Source organism: Sinocyclocheilus anshuiensis, unplaced genomic scaffold (assembly GCF_001515605.1).
Source record: "Sinocyclocheilus anshuiensis isolate Anshui unplaced genomic scaffold, SAMN03320099.WGS_v1.1 scaffold112, whole genome shotgun sequence".
Taxonomy (NCBI): domain Eukaryota; kingdom Metazoa; phylum Chordata; class Actinopteri; order Cypriniformes; family Cyprinidae; genus Sinocyclocheilus; species Sinocyclocheilus anshuiensis.
This window is the reverse complement of record NW_015557175.1, coordinates 503,248-527,061: the sequence shown is the minus strand read 5'-3', so window position 1 is coordinate 527,061 and position 23,814 is coordinate 503,248. Positions and strand designations below refer to the sequence as shown.

At 38.1% G+C, this 23,814-nt stretch overlaps 2 protein-coding genes across 2 annotated transcripts; both read right to left on the bottom strand.

Moving 5' to 3' along the window:
- Positions 1 to 155: 155 nt before the first annotated feature.
- Positions 156 to 9,688, bottom strand: snpha (syntaphilin a). The gene is made up of 5 exons (XM_016473719.1): positions 9,542 to 9,688; positions 5,597 to 5,699; positions 3,940 to 4,068; positions 2,671 to 2,820; positions 156 to 2,218 (listed from the first exon to the last, which is right to left on the bottom strand). The coding sequence occupies exons 2-5, from the start codon at positions 5,638 to 5,640 to the stop codon at positions 967 to 969; spliced, it is 1,575 nt and encodes a 524-aa protein (XP_016329205.1). The 5' UTR covers positions 5,641 to 5,699; positions 9,542 to 9,688; the 3' UTR covers positions 156 to 966.
- A 1,820-nt stretch (positions 9,689 to 11,508) lies between these two features.
- On the bottom strand, positions 11,509 to 22,745 carry LOC107678447 (double-strand-break repair protein rad21-like protein 1). The gene is made up of 13 exons (XM_016473721.1): positions 22,334 to 22,745; positions 22,001 to 22,130; positions 21,795 to 21,894; positions 21,601 to 21,704; positions 21,364 to 21,459; positions 20,481 to 20,594; positions 19,870 to 19,992; positions 18,335 to 18,564; positions 18,112 to 18,208; positions 16,770 to 16,891; positions 16,483 to 16,587; positions 13,719 to 13,793; positions 11,509 to 11,840 (listed from the first exon to the last, which is right to left on the bottom strand). The coding sequence occupies exons 1-13, from the start codon at positions 22,475 to 22,477 to the stop codon at positions 11,652 to 11,654; spliced, it is 1,629 nt and encodes a 542-aa protein (XP_016329207.1). The 5' UTR covers positions 22,478 to 22,745; the 3' UTR covers positions 11,509 to 11,651.
- Positions 22,746 to 23,814: the final 1,069 nt, after the last annotated feature.

Below are 23,814 nucleotides of genomic sequence, written 5' to 3'. Positions count from 1 at the left end.
GCAAATGAAGCACAGTAAAGCAGTTTCTTTTTGCTCATATTAAGAATACACAGTTGCGTAACCGATAAAACAATTGACACAACTTGAGTAGAAAATTCTAGAATGACATCAGAATAGTAATCCGTAAAACACTCCACATTAGTAAAGACGTTTTCATGTTATAGGATCAACGTTTTAATATCTAATGAGTTATGCATGTTTTTTGGAGATCCAAACAGCAAAGTTGCTGGATGCCTATTGCTTCTTGCACAGTTACCATTTAATAGTATTTTCCCTTTTAAACAATTTTGTCTACATTGTGAGAAATTCTGTTTCTTATGAAATTAGATGGATTGGCACAATGGTTGCTTAGTAACAGGTATGTAAAGGTTTAAAATTTCAAAGTCTAGCCCCACTAATTTGTGTGCGCTATGGACCTGAAATCTCCTCTTCTCATGATCAATTCACACCAATGTCTATGTAACCTACCTGCAAAATTTACATGCAAAGTTTTTTTGAGAACAGGCTTCACTCGAGAAACGAGAACAGAATGAATTCAGTTCAGTAGAACAGTTTACGTAAGAATGATATTTCAAGGCATTTAATTATTTTATTTTTTTAATCTTAAGGCCTAAACTTCTGTACATTTGTGACTTCTCTGCTCAGCAAGGACTCGTGTTTGCAGCTACTTTTGACTGTGTACTGTCTGCTGAGTTTCAGCCAGGAATGAGAGGAAATAAAGCAGATAAGAGAACCAGAAGGAAAAGAAAAACAAATGGTGGAAATGAGAAACAGCCTTAAAACTTGTGTCTGCAAATTAGAGCCACATTCCCTCAATCTTTGTCCCAAACAAGCATTGGTGTGATGGATTTAGACCTCCTTGGTTCAAAAATAAATCAATAAAAATCACAAACTGGGAGATCAAGGACAAAGAGTCCACTCAAGATCCAGTTAAAAGTTTTTGATGGTGCGGTAATGCTAAAGTTATCAGATAGGTTTAGCTCTTCCTGTTCCTGAGGGACTGCGGCCACGTCTTAGAGAGTGCAGAGCAACGGCACAGCAGCCACGCAACAGGGAGCCCATGTTGTACACTGGCATGCCTTCATTCCGTGACCCCCGGCAAAGCCACGCCAGTGTGGGAACTACAGGAACGGTCACCGCTAAGAGGTCAATCAGGAAATAACGGCTCCAGTGGCTCCTCTGAGGGGGAGCTGATTCTCCATCTTCATCATTGACCGTTACTGCCGCTGCTTCCTGTGGCGGTGGCGACGCTCTGGGACAAGGTTGTTGAACCTGTGGCTTCGTCAACACTGTCGGCATTGTTGATGATGTAAATTCAACTGTGCTGTCTAGCGGCAAAGTTTCTGTGATGTAAGACAGCTGAGCAGGGGAAGTAGTTGCAGAGGATGGCGAAAACACCTGCGGTTCAGCAAGAGTAACGTCTGGCGCGCAAGTTGCTGAAGTGATGATGCTCAATTCCTCACCTGCGCCCTCTTCGGAGATCCAGGTTATGGTGGGGCTGCAGGCCTGTGACCGGTACCCTGGCCTGTCACTGACCTCCGATGTACTAGGAGGCGCTGTTGGCGGTGGTGGTGGAGGAGGAGGTGGTGCTTCCTCCTGTGGGAGGTGCAAAAACAAATGGTGGTGTGGGAGGTAGGCATGTGGAGCACAGCTGCAGTTGTTGTTAACAGCATGGCAGGATCGGCTAACGGGCAACACCGTCTCTCCGCTGCACAATCTCTCGCAGGTGGAGGATCGTGACAAAGAGGAGCATAGCGTTGTGTGAGGGACTTGCTCAGACAGTAGAGCTGCTTCCAGAAGTAGATGAGTACGTCCGTCCCCTCTTGGTAACGTCATCGCCCCTCTGTTGGCGGGAATGTAGCGATCAGAACGTACGTTTCCGTTGCGATCTGTAGCACCAGGTGACGTGTCACTGCTCAGCCTGGTGAAGGTGGCGCTGCGACTCATGGTGTGGGCCGGAGAGCAGCCACAAGACCTGGATGCTCCAAATCGTGGGCCTATCCTTCCGACACCTAGACCTTCAGACTTACAGTTCTGTTGATCTGCCTCATGGGCCCCCAGATTGGACCTAACAGTTTCCACAGTCTGCTGAAGCTGCCGGATCTCCTTCCGGGCCTCTTTTAGGGCCAACTGGGCCTCTATGCGATGACATTCCTCCTCAATCCAATCCTCCTGCATCCGAGTCAGCTGCATCCGTAACTCCCCGATCACAGAGTCTCTGCCATGATTAAAAAAAAAAACATGGGCATAGAAATAAATCTAGTGCTGTTGCCGAAAAACGCATACTGTTAAAGGGGTCATATGATGCGATTTCAGAGAAACAATAATGTACAGTATGTGGAAAATAATGTGTTTTTTGAACCTTAAACCGCATAAACACATTTCATTACACCAAATACACAAAATAATGTTCTTTTTAGCATCATCATATGACCCCTTTAAGTAGATACTACATTTGATTTGAAACTTGCTTGACATCCATTAAAAAGTGTGTTCTATATGGTATGAATGTGTGTAGTATGATCATGTTTAATACTATATTTGTAGGCATATTCAAATGCAGGGTAGGTTCTGCTATATACTGTATATAGCCACATGTATGATACTCAGGATGTCAATAAGCTATAAAACTCCACTGACATGTTGTTGAGAGATAAAAGCATTACTGACCTGTCCTGAAGCCTCTCCACCTTTTCTTTCAGCCGAGCTCGTAAGTGACGAATACACACTTCCTTCTGCTGCAGTGGGGTGAGATACTGCTCAGGAGCAGGCGGACGGATCCCATAATTCTCACTACAGGTTGCATACTTTACCTGCCGTCTGGGTCAGAGAGCGAGATATAAATCATATTTAATTGTGATTAATCTCATAATTTGAATATAGTTAACAGTCCTGATAAGGCCCACGTGTAATTGTTAGGTTCGGCAACTGGTGCGACACTCACAAGTGTAAATGTATGCAATAAGGATCTTTACCCTTCTCATTTGCACAAAAATCAACAGATTATAAATTTCTGCTGAAGAGACAATTACGGAAGCCCTACGAGGCAATGCATTAGCTTTTTTTTTCTTTCTTGTTCTCTTGTGATCACACTCACAGCTTCATTTTCTTGTGATCACGATATAACAAAATAGCAATTACTTCATGATTTGTCCATGTACTTGACAAAAGAATGTAATGCAAAAGCATCATCAATGAACTAACTGAAGCTGAAATAGCTTTACGTGTGTGAGTGACTGCCAACTTCCACAGCAGTGGACTCTTGAGAAGCTGTCAGGGCTACAATTTTATTGTCAAAGACAATATAGCGACCCTGAACATGTGGTCAGTTTTTTTACCAGGCAAATTAACAGACTGGGGCATCTCCATCTCTACAGTATGCAACTTGCAATAGCATTGACATGGACATCAACTTGCACATAACACCATTCACAAAAATTAAAGATAAAATTACGCCAAATGCAACTGCGAAAGGTTAGATTTTCAGTGAATCACAGCTATTTGTATGACTTAAGCAGACTTGGAATATAATGTGTGAGTACTACGAACTACTTTTATGGTCTTTCTTTGTCCCTTTTTTTTTGCCCTACTCCCCATTCACTTTCATATAGAAAAGAGCAGCCCATACATTCTACAAAATACCTCCTTTTGTGTTCCACAGAGAAAGAAAAACAAGTTTGGAATAACATGGGAGTGTGAGAATAATAAGAGATCTTTATTTTTGTGTGAACTATTCTAATACACATAATTATCTCCGTATTTTAGAACTTTTGAATATCCGATTAGGACACAAGTAACCAGACTTTTAAATGGATATAGTGTCATGTCAGTTCCATTAATTCTATTTTTGCACTGTACTTTTTGCCACCATACAAAATCTGGAACACGACCCTGATGGAAGACAAATCTAATCTGCCTTTGAGTGTGTGTGTCGCTCACCGTGGTGTGGCTGGGTTGGAGCGTGCTGCAGTATTGCTCTCTGTGCACTTGCAGGACACTGCTGAGTAACTGCTACGGACAGACGAGTCCCCATGCGAGTGTCGAGTGCTGCTTGGGGCAGCAGGCCTTCTGTGACACACACACACACACACAGACACAGACAGTGACAGGTGAGCTCTGACGTCCATATCAAACAGGCTGTCACAGTGAAACTTTTTACACTGGAAAACTGGATGTGTTTTAAAGGAATTCAAACTACTGCCACTGAATGAATATACCACATCATAATAATTAGGCTAGAAAACTTTCCATGTGTTTGATTGTGTGTGTTAAAGGGGTCATATGATGCGATTTAAATTTTTCCTTTCTCTTTGGAGTATTACAAGCTCTTGGTGCATAAAGAAGATCTGTAAAGTTGCAAAGACTAAAGTCTCAAATCCAAAGAGATATTCTTTATAAAAGTTCAGAGTCAGCCATCCACACAAGATGCTGGACCCCGCCCTGTCCGAGGACCCAGCACACTCGTCCGAAAACCCCAGGTGGTGCGCCATGCTTGAGGAATGAGAGGCCCGCGGAGACGTACTCGACGGGGAAGCTCTCACCGTAACCCTCAGGTCTCCCTGACCATGAACCGAAGTAGCCCTCCGAGAACCGGAGGAGCTAGAGCGGGGCATGGCAAGGGGGATACCCCCCCCGTTTAATGAGGAGGTATCTAGGCCGCAACGTCGCGATGGTCATGTCCCCTTTTTTTTTCTTCTTTTTTTTCTTTTTTTGCACTGAGAACATGACTCATCCATGAGCGCTGCTTCAGCGTGCTGTAAGCCCAGGCACGAGAGGCAGCGATCATGACCATCAGAAGGAGGCAGGAAACGACCGCATCCAGAAACACACGAGCGGGAAGCCATCTTTAAAAAGACGCCCGTCGCTCGTGAAGCTCTTTTAGAATGGAAAAAATACTCTTTTAGAGAGAGCGCTGAAGCGCCCAGGGGAGGTCGCAGCGAGACCGCAGAATGGAAGCTGCAGCACGCTGAGGTTTGTAGCAGCACTGGATGGCAACCCCCGCTGACACGCCGTAACACCAACGCCAGCTGTTTCCAGTAAACACTCGCGGAGATTCGTCCTGTAGAGGCTCGGCTCCGAAGCGAAAAGCTGATCTGAAGCGCCCAGGGGAGGTCGCGGCGAGACCGCAGAATGGAAGCTGCAGCTCGCCGAGGTTTCAGCAGCCTGGATGGCAACCCCCACTGATACGCCGTCACACCAACGCCAGCTGTTTCTCTAGAACACTCGCGGAGATTCGTCCTGTAGAGGGCTCGGCTCCGAAGCGAAAAGCTGATGTGCGTTTGCACGCGCTCTCCTTGTATACCCGCGCTGCGGGGCGGGGTGCGTGTGACGAAACACGCACGCCAACTGTCATTGGCTTGTTTAGTTAACACTCGAAGGGGATTGGGCTCTCGGGCGAGATCCCAATTCGTCAGTCACGACTGACGTAACGTCGAACGTGACTGACTGAAAGGGAACAATAATGTACAGTATGTGGAAAATAATGTGTTTTTTGAACCTTAAACCACATAAACACATTTCATTACACCAAATACACAAAATAATGTTATTTTTAGCAACGTCATATGACCCCTTTAAAAGAGGACGAGAGCATTACCTGCGGGAACCAGCAGATGGCTTTCGGCTTGCAGAGTGGGACATGGGTGAGGACTGACACCTTGTAACGGCACAATGACAAGGATTCCTCAGGACAGATCTCTCTAAGACACACACACACCATAATCAGGGGAAAAAAACACATTTGAATGACACAATATTAATCTCTTGGTACTTAAAGGGAAAGGGACCTTTTTTAACAGAACACAAAAGGGTCAGATTATATTTTAAGAGACTATGGCTCTTAAAATATAATCTTATTCACTCTTACTGTATGAAAAAGAACAGTGTGAAGATTCTGGTAAAAATCCTTTTGTGTTCCATAGAAGAAAGTCATGAGAGTTTAGAATAACACAAGGGTGAGTGAGTATAAGTGAGTATAAGTTGCTGGTTGGCCATTTGATAGGCACAAACACAAGTGTTTTTTTGGAGACTCTGTACCCTTGCATCCCGTTAAAATACCAAATCCAAAAAGACACATGCCAGACAATATTAGATTCCCACAGATGCTGAACAGAATCCAACAGAGAGCATTTCATTCTGCATGCCAAGTGACTCACAAGAAAATAAATGCTTATGTAAACCAAGCATTCAGAACAATAAACAAAATGACCTAGACAAAGTCACACACACACACACACACACACACACATACAGCACAGATGATGGATTCATTCACACTTTGAACTGAGCTATTCACACACTCACAGAAACATGCATTGTCTCTCCAGTGCATGAAATGGTGACGAGTGACAAAAGTGTGTGTGGGTGTGACTGACGTAACACTGGCAGCCATGACAAAGCTGGTGTTAACTATTGATTCATGTGCTTCTACATTATTTTAATGCATATTTTGTAATTGGAGGCATGGCGATTATTACTAGAGCTGATTGCCCTCTTAAGATGCATTCTTAAATGTGCTTGCACTCTGAATGTTTTGTAAGCCTGAGGAGGGTCAACTGACTCAACTGTCATTTAAATATTGTTTTATTATTATGCAAACTTGTATAGTGTGTGGCCGGGATTTATATTTTTCTAGTTTATAATGCACATTTGATGAATTATTTGATTAATCATAACTGTCCTCAGTCGTCTGTAAGGTGTTGATAGTGACCTCTTTGGAAGCGGTTTTACAATGTTAAGATTATGTTTAGAGCTGAGAATACATCTCTAAAAAAAAAGGGCTTATTTCTGTTCATCATGTGCACAATGACCAAAAAAAAAAGCTTTTTCTAGCATGACCCAGTTCTGATATGCTGAGGAGTCTGCACTGTCATCATTAAAAAATAAATAAATACATTTCATAAACATTCAGTATGTAAAATAACATTTCCTGACATTACTTCCGCAACAAATAAGCAGAAAGTGTATGACATTTGAGTTGACTTAGTATATTTAGCCCCCGAGAGCATCTGTCAGGCAGCAGGGTTCAGTTCAGGACATCACATAAGGTCTGCGCCACAAGTCACATGAACAGAGACACACACACTATATCTGCAGTTGCTGGTGTTATATACAGATTGAGACTAGGAATCCATATGTTCCAAAGCCGGCCCAAACAGTCAAAATCATTGCAACTTTCAAGACACATATTCGCTCCCTATTGCTCACTTTCATCACTGTTCTGGTCTGCATTTCTCTGAACAATCTCAAACTGTATTGCAGCACTTCTTATGTTACTATGGATGAACCGTTCATGTTGCTCCCCTTTTTTGTAATTTTAGATACTGAACTGTCTACTAGATTAATAAACGTAAATACAAATACAAAATACAACTGGAGTCTGAGACTACACTGAAATGTAAAAACTGAATTTAAACCTAGAAATGAAGAAGACATTTCAGACATTTCATTTTGAAAAATAAACCTACACGAAATGCTATAGTCATATAAATATGAAATATTTCTGCACTATTTCTAGATGTCTAATCAAAGTAAATTTGTGATGCTGATCGTACAGACGGTCAGAGGTTCTTTAGAACATCTCAAATCTAAATTCATGTTCAATTTGCATTTGAACTTAAATTGTTTTGATGACAATATGCTGTGTAAACAGAAATACAAATTAAATTTGAAAAATGTAAAATAGAAGCATTCTCACTAGCAGCATTATTAGTGTCAGAAATAAACATTGATTTAATTTTCAGCATTTTTAAAATGTTTTTTTTTTTCTAACCATGTAAAACATTTTATATGAAACTAAAAGATCTCCATTATGACATATACTTCAGTTGAATCAATTAAATGGAAACCATTTTTAAAAATGGTCTGGTCTTTATATTATAAAAAATTAAAATATTTTAATGCTGCCAAAAGTTTTTTTCTTCTTCAAGTTTTGGATTTCTACCCAGCGTTTTAAAAGCAGATTTTATTTTCATTTGACATTAGCATATTCAACAACACTTGCCTCACAGCTCATCGTTTTCTACAGAGACCCTAAGCCCATGGCTAGATAGGCCTAGGATAGATAGATAGATAGATAGATAGACAGACAGACAGACAGACAGACAGACAGACAGACAGATAGATAGATAGATAGATAGTTATTTTTGCCCTCACATTTGAAATATCTGGGACATATCTTAAGTTAAGTCTGGTTAAGTCTGCCTCACAGGGTTGTACTACAATATAACAAGCAAATAAACGATCAACGATATCGCGTTTGGTCTCGTTCTGTATCGCGAATCTCGTCAGTGTCAGCGCTTGCTTGGCCATTTGTTGCGAAGAAAATAAGGAAAGTGTGTCCAGCTGAATTAATTTAGTATGTTGTTAGACGGGCATAAAAAAAGCTTAGTTTACCGCAGCAGCGGTCGCGTGACGGCCTCCTCGTGTGAAGACCGAAGAGTGTAAAGACCATCGACTCTACCGTGCGACTCCACCGTGCAGGACACCGGCAAAGGAGAAGTATCGCTTTTTAGTTCTCCTCTTTCCTACTACTTGTTTCACTTCTGTTTCAGTTTTTATAACCATTTCTTACTATGTGTAAGTAAGTTGTTGTTTTTTAGCATGTAAGTTTGGCAGTGTTATTTTTTAGGATTACTGATAAACTACTGTCGTTTGATTTGTATTATTTGTATTTGTTATTTATTTTAATTTTAGTTACATTATGTCTGAATTCATTATTTGTCTGTATAAGTTTTTAGTTTGATTTAATTTGAGTTATTTTAATACTTCAAGAAACTAAACTGAAATGAAATGATATATATATATTGAATTTATAAATGTGTATGTACATATACAGTATATATGTATGTGTGTTTGGCTTAAGTGTTATGTTAGAATCATTATTATACTCATACCTTTTGTTCTTTAATATTTTGAATTGTTTTTAGCTTTATTTTTTTGTTTTTCATTTAAATGTTAAGTTTTGAAATTTTGTTGCATGCATTTGTCACTTTTATTTAATCTCTTTATTTTTCAAATGTGTATAGGTAGTATTTATAAAGTTTTAGCTTTTAGTTTTGGATCTGTTTTTAGTTGTTTTAATACTACAATTGATTGCTTCTGTTGTCCTCATTTGTAAGTCGCTTAATAAATTACTAAATAAATAAAAAATAAAGATTACATTTTTGTTTACAAGAATGATACAGTTTCCTAGATGCACAACTTGCATGGTTTCAGGAGCGGGCCATGACGTCACCTCCCCCATAGGGTGCAGGTAAATCGTCCCTGTGTAGTAAAGGGCACGAGCTGTCTTATGTAACAGTATCGTACATCAGCAGAACACTCTTCACCGGTCTGAGACTGAAACGCGGCGCTGCAACAGTGCGTCGTTGACTTTCTTCAGCGTAAAACTATATTACATAATACGCCTAGTGTATAGAAACCGTAGTAGGCTGAGAGACGGTTACACCAATCCTTTAAGCACCTGATATAGTTTATGAAAGAGCTGTAAGTCGAGAGAATTCATGACAGAGAAGAGTGAACCGGGATGAATGTCACTTACACGCTCTGCTCTTCTTCCGTCGACGCTGCTTTGCAGTATCCCAGTGAAGTTTGTGCATGGATGTTGGCGGTGCCCTGCGCGCGGCGTCATTTCGCCCGAGTCGTTTGATGGACGGATGCTGATGCTGATGCTGATGCTGATGCTGCTGCTGATGCTGATGCTGAGCGCGCGCGAGACCTGCGAAAACAGAAACGACGCATTTGCGCGACGCTGCAACGGCGTTTCTTAAAGGGACTGAGACCAACTATTCAAAATAGTAATGGTTATATCATCATCAGAGACGCAGAACTGTAGTCACAACAATTTCTGTTTACAGATTATGAGCACAGATTACCGAATCTCTCTTTAGTGGCTCTGAGCATTTAAAGCGTTAGTTCACCCCAGTGGCGACTGCTTTAAGACAGCTTCCTCTGAAATGCACTCTTTATGATTAAATCTGACCCATTGCCGTTCATTAATGGGAGTCTATGGCAATTGCTTCAACCGATTTTACTGGAGCAAGTATGAATGTTCACTAGACAAGATCGAGGCCACTGAACACTGAGATGTCAGAACACACAAAGAAAACAACGTATGTGTGTTTCATGTTTTCTCAACTTCACTTTGAAATAAAGATAACATATATCTAGTAGTGTATACATTTACTTACTCTCTTTGATATAAAAATACAAATTATTGTGATAGCCTACATATATTTTTTTTAGCGTCTAAAACATTTAATTAGTTTAAGTCCCTTAAACTTTTACATTGGAGCTACACATCTTTTAAAATGTAAAGCATATGCCCTAATCATGAGACTTATTCCTTGGAGGAAAAAAAAAACCGTCAAATTTTTCTCTCCTTTAAGACTTAATTAATAGCGTAAAATATAGCATGCCATGTCCTCCCTGTTGTGTCAATTTATACCGGACATGAAAATATTAAAAATCAACCCATGTAGTATGATACAGGAGCATAGGAGGAAAAAACATCCATTTTATTCAGAGGCCAAAGTGAGCAAAAATATGCAATTTGGTGCAGTTGCTGATATGGCCAAAAATTAAGATGAATTTCTGATAGCTTGTAATGTAAATCATTATTTATAACAGTGTAACATACTACTTACATAAAATACATATACATATTAGTTGTCACTCTATAACTTCCAATAATATGTCTAAGTTATATTTAAACTCTTAGTTTTATGATCAAAGCTCTGTAGTTTTTATTGTGTGGGCAAAACTTATAATGCAGTGCAATGATGAGAGATGAACAAATAAACGTCCTTAGCCTGATTTATCATGTTTGATATTCATATTTTAACAAGACCATGAAAAAACATGTATGGATAATTTCATAGAATAGTTGCTTCAGTCCAGTAAAAGTTCATCTTGAAATACTACTAACAAAATGAAAATTATTCTTACACTGTCAGAGCTAAATATAGCATCATCCCTTATTCACACATTTTACAAGAGCACCCAGAACATCCTTCTAAACTTTTCCTTTAGAGTTTGTGAAATTATGTTTGGAACAACAAGAGAAACAGTCAATTATTATTATTTAGTTTTGCAATATTTATTTGATTTGTACATTTAATGGTCTCAGGGATTGGGTAAAAAGAACATACAGGTCATATTAATCAACACAGAGAAGAACAGTTTTTGGAACATACCTATTATTACATTAAACTGTAAGACGAATAGACAAAGACCTATTCAGGCTTGAGTTTCAATCCATGCCAACTGACTTTTCAAGTAATGAACAAAGATTTAGTTAATTTAGTTCATAAAAATTGGTTAAACTGAAACAATCATATTAATGGCCATTTGATATTTTGTGTGCTGCTCTACGGTCATTTTTAACCATAGCCCAGCTCATACAGATCTGACTATTATATATATATATATATACTATATATTTTTGAGAAACAGTATAACACTATACAGACACATTTCATAGATCAGACACACTTTTTAGCAGGTCTCTATGGGAATTTATAACCCAATGTCTAAATATTTACAGAAATCCATCAAATTTGCTTCCAACCAAGAACGTGTATGACACTGCAAAGCCCTTTAATGAGCTCTAAGGTCTCTAAAGGTTTTCCCTCCGTTGCTTCATGGCTGTTCTAGAGGGAGGAAAAGAGAGGCCCAGGTGTGGCCATGACGTCACTGTATGGGGCGCTCTGGTGCAGGTTGAGGATTTGTTGTTTCCTCAACACCAGCAGGCAGAAAAATATGGCTGCCACATATGAACGATTGCTGCTCTCACATAAAGCATGCAGACTGTACACGGCATTGGGAGAGGAGTCTTGTCTCTGAAGAGAAACGAGAAGTTACAGCAAGTTAACTCCTAAAACGTGCATATTGCATATATACACAATTTTTTTCTGGCCAAAATATATTTTAATTACTGTATATGCTAAATTTATGCTGTGAGGTTCAATGAAATATATTTTTGAAATTTAAAATAAATTTAATTTTTTTAAACTTTATATACTAAAATATAGTTCTAAATGCATTTCTGGGACAATAAAATACATTTCCAATCTTACAGTAGCCTACATTTAGGCGTTATTCATTATTTTTTATGTGTTATAAACAACAAATTTATTTTTATGTAGCACTAAGTATGTTTGAAATACTTTAAAAATATATTTTTTAAATATACACATATATTTGTAGAAAATATTAAATATATTTTTAGAGATTTTAGTGATTTTAGACATTTAGTATATATTTATATTGAAAAATATATCTGAAAATTGCTGTATGGGATCAAATAAAGTTTGTACAGCTCAAAAGATGTCTATAAAACATTGTTATTCAATACACCTGAGATATCTAAGTCCAAAAAAATGATACATAATGATTAAATAACAAATATGATAATATTTTCAATGTACAATCCCAAAAGAGGCAAACTTGACTTCTGCCTATTTGGTGGCAAGTAAAAAAAATGTGTGTCCTGACTACCTTGTTTTCTAACTTTTGAAGTTACTGGCATGATTAATAAAAATGCTGAAACATTCCACTAGTAATATATTAAATTGTCTAATTTCTACAGAAGTACTTTTAAGGACCAATCTTTTGTTTTGACTATGTTTTTGAACCATCTGTCTGACCGACATGAAAACTGACCAATCACAGTTTGTTGTGCTTTTACACAACAAAACTTAACAATAAAGCAGAATATACACTTCTATTTGTGGACATCTACTTCAAAGTTTAATAACAACATCCTGTCGTTCTGCAAATCCAGTCATTAGTTCTCCCACCACAGTTCAGTTGTCACTGTATCAGCCTGGTATCTTGTAAATATGACTTTCCAGGCAGACTGGTGCACCCCAGCGCCCTCAAGTTGCATAAAGTCGACTGGGACTGACTGGAACTAGCACTTTCAGACCGATCCTGCCATGTTTGTGTATAATATACATCAGATAGTCAGTGTAGGTGGTGCCTTCTAAGACACATACTGTCCAAACGACCATCTTGGACAAGATTATATTTCATATAAATCACAGAACCACTGATCTATATAATATCACGATTATAGATCAGTGTAAAGAACATATTTAAAATTTATCACATATGTGACCCTTAAGACGGTTGGGTATTTTTTTAGCAACAGCCAAAAAAACACTGTATGGGTCAAAATTATCGATTTTTCTTTCATGCCAAAAATCATTAGAATATTACGTAAAGATCATGTTCCATGAAGATATTTTGTACATTTCCTACCGTAAATATATCAAAACTTAATTTTTGATTAGTAATATGCATTGCTAAGAACTTAATTTGGACAACTTTAAAGACGATTTTTTTCAATATTTTGATTTTTTTGCTTCCTCAGATTCCAGATTTTCAAATAGTTGTATCTCAGTCAAATATTGTCCGATCCTAACAAACCATACATCAATGGACAGTTTATTTATTCAGCTTTCAGATGATGTATAAACATCGATTTCAAAAAATTGACCCTTATGACTGGTTTTGTGGTCCAGGATCACATACCACAGAGCTTTAACACCTGGTGTTGTCACTGTGAGTTTATGCCCTTAAGCCTGCTGCTCTCATTTAATTTCCCACTCTCTTAATTCTTCACTTATAATTCCTCATCTACAGCTGCTCCACACGCCAGGCCAGATCAGCATTAACACTCTCTGTGGTGGATTTGGTGTTTGATTATGCCTTACTTTGAGGGCCTGGAGGAGGTTGTGTGCCCGACTGGTCATTCTCTTATCCTCCACATCCTGGCTGTTCAGAGCAGACTGCAGACAAAGGGAGGAGGTCAAATGTTACACACACATCAGTCTCTTCTGCTCACCAAGGCTGCATTTACTTGATCAAAAATACAGTAAAAACAGTAATACTGAGAAATATTGTTACAATTAAACACAACAGTTTTTATTAGAAAAATGTAATTTAGTTCTGTGATGTAAAGCTGAATTTTCAGCATCATTACCCCAGTCTTCAGTGATCCTTCAGAAATCTTTCAATTATGCTGATTTGCTGCTCAAGAAACATTTCTTACTAATGTTGAAAACAACTGTGATGCTTCATATTTTTTTGGAAACTGCAAATTTTCAGTATTTTTTAATGAACAAATTTAAAAAAGAACAGCATTTATTTTAAAAAGAAATTTTCTGTAACATTCTGTAAGTCTTTACGGTCACTTTTAATAAATTTGATGTGCCCTGATGAAAAAAAGCATTGACCTCAAAAATAAAACGTACTGACCTCGAACATTAGTGTATTAGGGCTGTCAAAATGGCTGAAAAACTAAATTCGAATTTTGTACTTAAATATGATCAAAATTCGAATTATATTTGAATTTAAAATGCATAATTTCAGTTAGGGGGAAAAAAAGCTTTTGGCTTCTCTTCTGAGGCCACAAGAGGGCGCATCGAGCAAAATATTACTAATGCACGTTTATTCAAAGCATACGAAAACATGACTATCTGTGAAAAAAAGTGCATAATGTTTAAAATAATGTTTATAAACCAATTATAATTAAGTTGCTTAAACAACTATAAACAAAACAGCATCATGTATGTATTCATAGTTTAATACAAAGGTCCGAAAGCCAATCACACAGAATACATTTTTCATTTAAAAACACGAGTTGCAGTGGGATGGGGAAAACCCCCCGCCATAAGTCTCCAGATATGTTTTTTCAAAGTTGAACTTGCATTAATTTTACATGGCTTTCTAAACATGCGTCTCTTTTGTGCGAGACGCGAGTGCAACAGTAATAGATGTCCCTATAGAAAATGCGTGAAATATGCGTTCTGTGTGAACGGCTTGGTTTCAGTTTTGACGTAAGAATGATCTTCTCCGCATTGATGTTATCTTTTCCTGCAATATTTGTAATGAACAACGCAGCAGCGCCGCATCCAGTGGCTTCAACTGGATAGGCTAACAAAAACATAATGCAGAGACACTTACATCGTCATCGCATCTCGTGCGCCACTGATAAGGCTGCCTCCTTAACGCACACCTAAAATTCGAATGCAACGTTTTTGCATTCGAATGTGGATTTTTATTTTAAATTCGAAGAATATTCGAAATTCAAATTTTTTTGGACAGCCCTATAGTGTATATGAACATATAAGACTGATAATGGTAAATTTAACAAGCATTAGTTCAGGTTAAAATGTTTGCAGCCCCTTCTCAACAATTTGACTGACATTCATGCACACGCTCTATGAAATATTTGAAATTTAATGGTAATCGTTCACTGTTGGGACAGGCTGTATTACACAATGGAAATGCTTGCTTTATATGAATACAATAGTAAACATAGTAAAATGCAAGATATGTCTGGGTGTAAACCATCTCAGCTACAATGAGCAACATAATAAGTGACAGAAAGGTTCACTCAGAGCATTTGACAGAAAGTGTAAGACCTGTTTTAAAGGGTGTGGCAAGAGCCCATTAAATCCGAAACTAACTGGAAATTCAGAAAATCCAGAAGTCACAATTAGCGCAACAACCAAAAACACAAATGGACCCTCCTATCTCAGTTTTTCATAGAATAGGTTGGTTGTAAGAGCCACTTATTTCTTTACAAAATTGTTGATTTAATAATTGTGAATAAAGTGTCATATAACATTAAAATATTACTCTGAAAATGAAGCTCCAATAATACTGCCTAATGATGGCAATGTAATATCCTGCAATGATCAAGTATGGAATGTAAGAATGGAGCAATACAGTTTTTTGACTCTGTAACATTTTTTTCCAGGTCATTTTGTTAAACTTTAGTAATATCAGTTACTGGAATATTGAATGTTATAGTTTAACTTGAGTTCAACAAATATGACAAATTGGATGGATTGCTACCCTAATTTTAAAGGCGTTGGTTGACAAGTGACGCCATTGCACAGTGCAAAAATGTCACTGGTTGATTTACATTTTTTATTATACATTAGCAATTATGGACCCTTTTTTACAAGACTGTGATGATCCATTTCAATAGTCATCAGCATCGTAAATCCTACAAAGTTTTTTATATTTTCATTTTTAAAAAAATGTGTGTACATTTATAACACAATGCTTTGTATTATATTACCTTTGCATCAAATTACAAAAACTAGTTAATGCTAATTCAGGGGCGTTTCTAATACAAACGTCTATGGCAGCTATGGTAAATTTGACATTGTTCTCTCTTCTAACTGCCATTATCAATCTCTCTCTATTTGTTTTTTCCTTTTTTTGAAAGTTGCGAACAGTGGAGTTTTTCTTTTGCCTTTTGAGCAAATGGGAATGCAAAAAATATATTTGTGATAGTCTCCCAATCACTGCTATAGAATTTTACCCAACTATGTTGACTTCCGCTGCTGAGAAACATGGAAATGTGAAAAAGGTCCATTACTGATTAGTTGTGGCAGGTCTTGTTTATTTGTGGTCCTGATGGAAAAATATATGTTTCGTGTGTGGTTGAGTGTTTAGCACTACCTGTGCCTGTGTCACTGGGGTTTCCCTCATCCCTCCAGATGGATGAACAAACATGGAGATATCAGAGACAGGCTCTGGATACGACACCTCCAACCTACTCTCCTCCTGTGACAGAGAAAGAGTGAGATGGGGGTGAAATTATTAGTTATTGCATTCTGATGAACGATCATGAACTTGGAACAGTGAATCAATCACAATAAAACCAGGAACATGTATAAAGTCAGTAAATGGTCAATTTTGACTTCTTGTTGACTTGAATGGTCATTAAGTGCGTATGTAGTTCTTACACTGGTGGTGTTCCACAGAGGTGGAGGTTCTGGATGAGTGACAGAAGGTTGATCTGGAACAACAGACTCTTGCAGCAAACTCCAGTCATCCAGCACCGGCTGAGCAGTGTTCTCCCAGACTGCTACAGGTTCACACACACCAATCAGGACAATATTTTTATTTTTGAATTTTTAGAGATTTCACCTTCATGCTGTTCTAAACATGTGTAATACACACACCCACACACATATACATATATATGTGATTACTTAATATATACTAAACCATAATGAGCCTTCTAACATATAGGCTAGCTAGCGTATTCCGCACTCAAGCACACACATAAAGCTTGCCGCAAAGCACCGGCAAAAGCATTAATTACTATGAATGTGTCGGGAAAAATGATATAATATTTATTATATTTATATTACTGTTTTCTGAGTCATTGTCCGCTGCAAAGATGAAGTTAACGATGCTGACTCGCCATCTCCGCAGTACAGTGGACGTGCCTTCAGAGAAAAATGCACCTTTCGTACGGATTACATAATGAGCTAGACATTTCGAGCTTTCTATAGATATATTTCTGATGTCTGAGGCAAGTAGCCCATATGATGAGTCTCGGTTCATTTTTGTGACGAGTTCCACAGTTAACGGTGACCAAGACGGCAGAAAGGGCATCCTGTTTGTTTTTTTTATTTTAAAAAAGCACAACATTTTGTTGCTAATGTGAATGTACACAAATAAAAGTAGACTTTACAATTTCGAATGATGCATTATTCTTATCTGTATGAGCAAAAATTATGGCGTATTTTAAATTGTTTCAACTGTTATCAGGGGGAAAAAATGTCAAAAGTCATCGCGCCTGCACCTATACATGCATTAAAGGGATAGTTAATCCAAAAATGAATTTGTAAGTTTTCCATTCGCTTTCTTTCCTGCTTGCTCGTAAGCAGCATGGTGGCTTCAATCATTCAACTGTATTTGTTTGCCGCACTAGCAAAAGTGATGCACAGTGCGACAAAATTAAAGGGGAGGGACAAAACAAAATCCTAATACAAGTGGTCAAAAGAGACGCATTTAAAATGCATGATAGGACCAGGTTAAAACAGTAATGTGTCTCGACTAGGGTTTCAAAGGGGAGGAAAATTTCCGGTAATTTCTGAAAGTTTCCCAAAATCCTGGAAAGTTTCCAAAATTTCTGGAATGTTTCTGAAATTTACCGTAAATGTTCTGCCTCCCTGCAACCCTAGTCTCAGCTGACCACTTGAGATCGGATGACTGAAAATGCATCTTAATACCAGGTGGAAACAGGACCAGATTTTCATCAGCTCTGCTTTTGTCTGATGCAATGTGATTTGTTACCCTCTCTAGGTTGCTCTCTCATTTCCTCAGGGTCAGTCTGCTGTCTCGCTCCTCCCTCCAAGCCTGGTCTCCTACGTGATGTGCCACAAGGGAACAGCTAGAGGAATAGAGGGAGAGGAATATATCCCATGATGCACTGCTTAATGCTATACTGGCCATATAATGACAGCTGTGCACTTCAGTTGAGCTCAGCTACTATTTCAGCTGCGGGTGTGGGCGATACCTGCTTTAAGTCAGGGTGAAAGAGTGGCAGACAAAAACTGGAGAACAGCTGCTTCACTCCTCCCTTTTCCCTCCACTCCATGAGCTGCCGAGTGGGCGGGGCTATCTCCAATGGGGTTAAAAGTTCAGAGCAGTCAGCCAGTTGATTCCTGATGTCATCGTTTGTTAGTTCCTTTGACCGGTCAATCACCAGCTTCCGCTTCCTCGTGCTTCTTTTCCTTGCTGAAGACGCTGAGCACATGTTTGAACTTTCCATTAGTCTGATGCAGGGCCTAAAATTAACACTAATCAACCACCAAATGTAAGCAAAAATCAGCGTTGGCGAGTATATGAAACAGCTTTAATAGCCAGTTGGCCATTAACTTTTTTTGTATTAATTCTAACAATGCCTGAAAACGTGATATGGATTAGCACGATTATCAAATGAAAAAAGACTGCATGTTTTCAGTGTGTTGTGGCGGTTTCCAGTAAATGCTGCTCCACAAGAACTCCATCTCTGCAAGTGCTGCGGGTTTGAGTCGCTTATAATGTTTGGTCCATGTTGCATTTCCAAATGCACAGTTTGTAATGAGAATGGTCTGTTGTCAACAAAAGAGAAGTTTCTATGTGGTTTTCTGCCAAAATAAATCTCTATGGTTTAATGTTTGAAAGCACAGAAAAAACAAACATGAATATTAGTATTGTAATTTTACTGTTGCTAGTAAATTTTCTCAAGTCACCGGCCATTGGCAGATGAGGGAAAACGTTAGTTTTAGGCCCTGCTCTGATGTCTTAGCAAATCTGGAAGACTAGCGTAATGCTTACTGAGCCAAAATTAAAAGGATATGTTTATATATAACTCACTACATTAATATAAAAAGCCAATTCTGTATTTGTGATCCAGTATTATGCAGAAATGTCTTAATATATGTCAGTGCAATAAAAACAGTCAAGAAAAACTGTGGTTGACATTAATTTGTATGACATTGTGGGATACAGTATTCCACGCTCTGGTTGCATATTATGCCTTTTGGCAAACACAGCAGGCATCATGCTAAACACAAAAAACACAGAGTGCACATACTGCAGCAGCTGATTCATTACCATGATCTGGCCTGCAAACCCTATGTGGATATTTTTATTCCTGGTTGTCAACAGCACCCTCTAGTGGCTTCATGAGAGCAGTTAAAACCCCAACATTAAAAGGATAGTTCATCCAAAAAATGAAATTTCTGTATTCATTTACTCACCTTCGTGCTGTTCCAAATGTATGACTTTCTTTCTTCTGTAGAACATAAGAGATATTTTGAAGAAAGTTGAAAATCAAACATTTTCGGCTACCTTTGACTTCCATTGTAATATCTTCTTTTATGTTACACAGAAGAAAGTAAGACTCATACAGGTTTGGAACGACACGAGGGTGAGAAGTTGAAGACAGAATTTTCATTTTTTGGTGAACTGTCCCTTTAACAGTTCAACAGTGAACAATGTACAACAATTTGAGGCAAAGGTCCAAAACTACTGCTCATTATATTCGCCAGAGCTGTTAAAACTCACGTGTGCCAGCAACAGGTGCAAGAGCAAAGCCTTCCTCTGCATTTACCAAGAAAGTGGTCTCAGTCAAGGCTGGACTGCTCCTACCCTTTAAACAGGAAAGTCCTGGTTTCACAGACTCCAGCTCTTTGAGAGAATGACACAGTGGTAAATGTTAGCGTTGCAAGCAAAGCAATTTCTAATAAATTACAGATAAAAACTGTATATTAAGATCAGATATTAGCCATTTATCATTTTATAATCTTACATATACAAAGTGGTTCATTAAAATACACATATAAATGTATTTTTATTCAATGTTTTATTAAAGCAACTGTATGTAAGTTTGAAATATGATATCATAAAAAACATAGCCTTTTTCCTTTTGCAAATAAATTCAAAAGCTTGATTCATATTCACAATTCCTAAAAAAAAAAAAATGACTGAGGCTAAATCTGTATGACAGCAAAAAAGAACAAATTAAGAATGCAAATTAAAAAATTTTAATTGAGTGCAAATGTGTATGTGTGTAATTTAATATTACCAAAACCAACTATTAATAAGAATGAAATATGCTTGTTCATCTATTTCAAAGGCTAAAATATAATGTAATGCAATATCTAGAAAAAGTGTACCATCATTCCCTGCTGCAGTGACAGCAGTAGGAGGAGGTGTCGCTGGTAATTCATTCGGGGTGTCCTCATAGAAATCAGGCACCACAGCATCATCAGTAGTATTTGCTATAAAATCTAGACAGACCACAAATAAAGAGAAAGAAACAAATATTGGACTCAGAGAAGTGGGAGGGTGATTCAGTTAGAAAAGACTAGGCAGATGTGTTTGTATAAATTTAGATAGTACAAAATGCACAAAAAGCAAGGGGATTCATATTCACTTATATTACAATCTACTATCATATCCCTCGTTAATGTTCACACTGAGCCATGGGGGAAGTGTTTGATAAACATATTTAAAAATAGTCACTTTTCACAATTCCCTTTTGTGGAGGAGAAATTATACACTTCAGCCTCAACATTAAACCGACTTTGATTTTTCTCTCAGAACTTGACATATGGACATTTTAATGATCCCACATCTTATTTAAACATTACATTATTTGCTATTATTGCACTAACCTCTATTACAATAGTGTTAACTCTTGATATTAACTTCAGAGGGATAGTTCACCCAAAAAATTTAATTCGGCTATCATCCCTTTAACTCTTTGTAATCAATGACTAAACAGTTATTTGACATTTGGTTAACACTTATGAATATTTTCATCTTTATATATATATTTATTTTTATTGAGCAACATAATTATAATTATTTTTGCATTACAAAAAACTTTTTTTTGTATAACATGCTGCATTAGAAAATACATAATGCCAGTTCTGATTTCATTTTGACTTTAAACGTACACATAAATATGACTATTTTTATTAGTATGTGTGTGTGTGTGTATGTGTGTGTGTTTTCGGTGTGCATGTCGCAAACTCATAAGTGTATATACTGTACCAATGAGGTCGACAGCCATTTCTTCATCACCAAAGCAGTCGCCATGGACACTGAAACTCTGATCAAACAGTCCTTGATAAGACTGGATTTCCTCACCTTTGAATGGTAAACAAACACAGTGTTGCAACCGGCTCAACAACTGCGACATGAACAAGAGCCAAACAATCAATAATCAACATCTACAGTTTTGCATAGTTCATGCAAAAACTTGGTTCGTTGTTCATTCAGAGGGTTTACCAATTCTCTCCATGGTGAGAAAGTGCTTCTCAAAGGTCTCTTTGAGAGTAATATCTTCAGTGCGGCACTGATTCAAAGAGAAGTGATCGACCACATCAATGGTGCTGGGTGAGACATAACATGCCAAATAAGTCATAAAAACATGATATCAGGAAAAAAAAAACCTATATAAGAGCTGTTGAAGAACATGATACTTGAGATCAGGCAGTTTGGAATCAAAGTCAGTGAAGTCCTCTGGGAGAGTGATAGTTTTTAACGTGGCCTCCATCGCATCCTCAGGCAGATCTGTCTGTCCTGTGGTCAAAAATGAAATATCGTTGAGCTCTCTTGAAGTGTTCACTCGTTCTGTTGTCACTGACGGATTTAAAATCAGAGATGGCACATATGAGGATGCATTCACCTGGCCGGAAAGCCACATTAATTTTGACCAATGCATCACTGCAGTCTGTGAGAAGGTATCTGGTCTTCCTTGAGTATATTCGGACAACTCCTAAAAGAAGGTGACTTGAAGTTCGCAGACCGATTTTAATCTGGTAATGAATCATGGAGGTAAATCACACACACACACACACACACACACACACACACACACACACACACACACACACACACACACAGGGAAAGAAAATGATTTAACTCTTTTTAATTGAGCTTTACACTTTATTCTACCTCTAAAAGTGAGCACTAACCACATTAATGACCTGGTTTAGTGGATTAACCAGGTGAACCTTACCTGGGGTGATAAGATCTCCTTGACGGTGGTCTCTAGGTCGCATTCAAACACGTGTGCTTTGGTTATTTTCTTCTCCCAGTGGGCTGCGAGCCATATCTTGGCTAGTGTGCTTCGTTTGGAGGTGAAGATTTGGGCATAAAACATCGTGATGTGTGGCGTGTCTGAGAAAACACCAGCCGTCGTGGGAGACTCACTGTGGAGCTCGAATGCAACTCAATGAACGTATTAGCGTTTATTAACATCGCCGTACATTTAAATATAGTCACTCATTCACACGGTAACATAAGACATGGCTTTTTGTTCATATATGTTGCACTTGAGTTTTGGCTGTCACTCCAAATTCCTGATATAGCGTTTGTTTGTTTTTTAGGCTCTGTCTCAAAACACAGTTAGCTACCCACCCAGACAGCCTCAACAGGCACCGTCCAAATGACTGAATGATGCTCCACAGTGCTGTCTAGATGGACACCAGACATGTTGCGCGTGCGGGACACGCATATGACACCCAGGAATGTTGTCTAGGTAGGGAGCTCACTAGTTTTTGAGACGCAATCTTGTGTAAGCCTATGGCCAATTAAATACGGAGTTTTTTCGCGTTCAGCAGTTTCACAATTTCAGTATCCTGGAAATTAGCTTTATACGTCTATAAATAAATAATTATAAGAGTCTAGACATCTCTTATTTTTCTAATGTAAAGTTAGGCCATACCTGCTGCCGCTCGGCGTTTATCAACACTGAATCAATTTCCCGCCCACTTCACGTGCGCTGCTATGCTATGTTGCCATAAAAAAGTATATATATATATATTTAACGTATGTTTATAGATTGTTTCTACCTATGCATATGATTTGAATATTAAACCACGTAATTAATGAAAGCAGTCTTAAGATGTTCCCGCGCACATCTCAACCCTTTCAGACCTGATATTTTTTTGAACATTTTTTTTCATGTACTTGATATTTGCTCTTCTACAATATAGAAAGTAGTCTAAAAAACAATAGTTGTGCCAACACATTTTTTTCATGATCCCAGGACTGAAACAACATAAATACTCATATCCCAGATCGCAGACCAACACTGAATCAACAATAACTCAATGTTAATGCATCAACCACATTATCATTGAATCAATGTTGACATTTAACATCAATTTTTCCTTATTTCAATTATGAAAAATAGATCAAGATTGTCATAAAAATCAACATTTCTTCAAATTAAAATCACTTATTTAACGTTGAATCAACATAGAAACATTATCAAATCAATCTCGAATTTTATTCCTTTCAATCAGAGAATATGCAGCACTGCAACTAATGAATAAAAAAAAAAGTCACTCAAAACGTCCTTCAGTTAACATGCAAATAAGCAGTTCAACTTAGATTGCTATTAGATGCTGCTGCTGAGAGACGCACAGACGCAGGTATCCACGCACTTAACCTCTCTCCCTCTCTCTCTCCCTCCCTCTCTCTCTCTCACTCCCT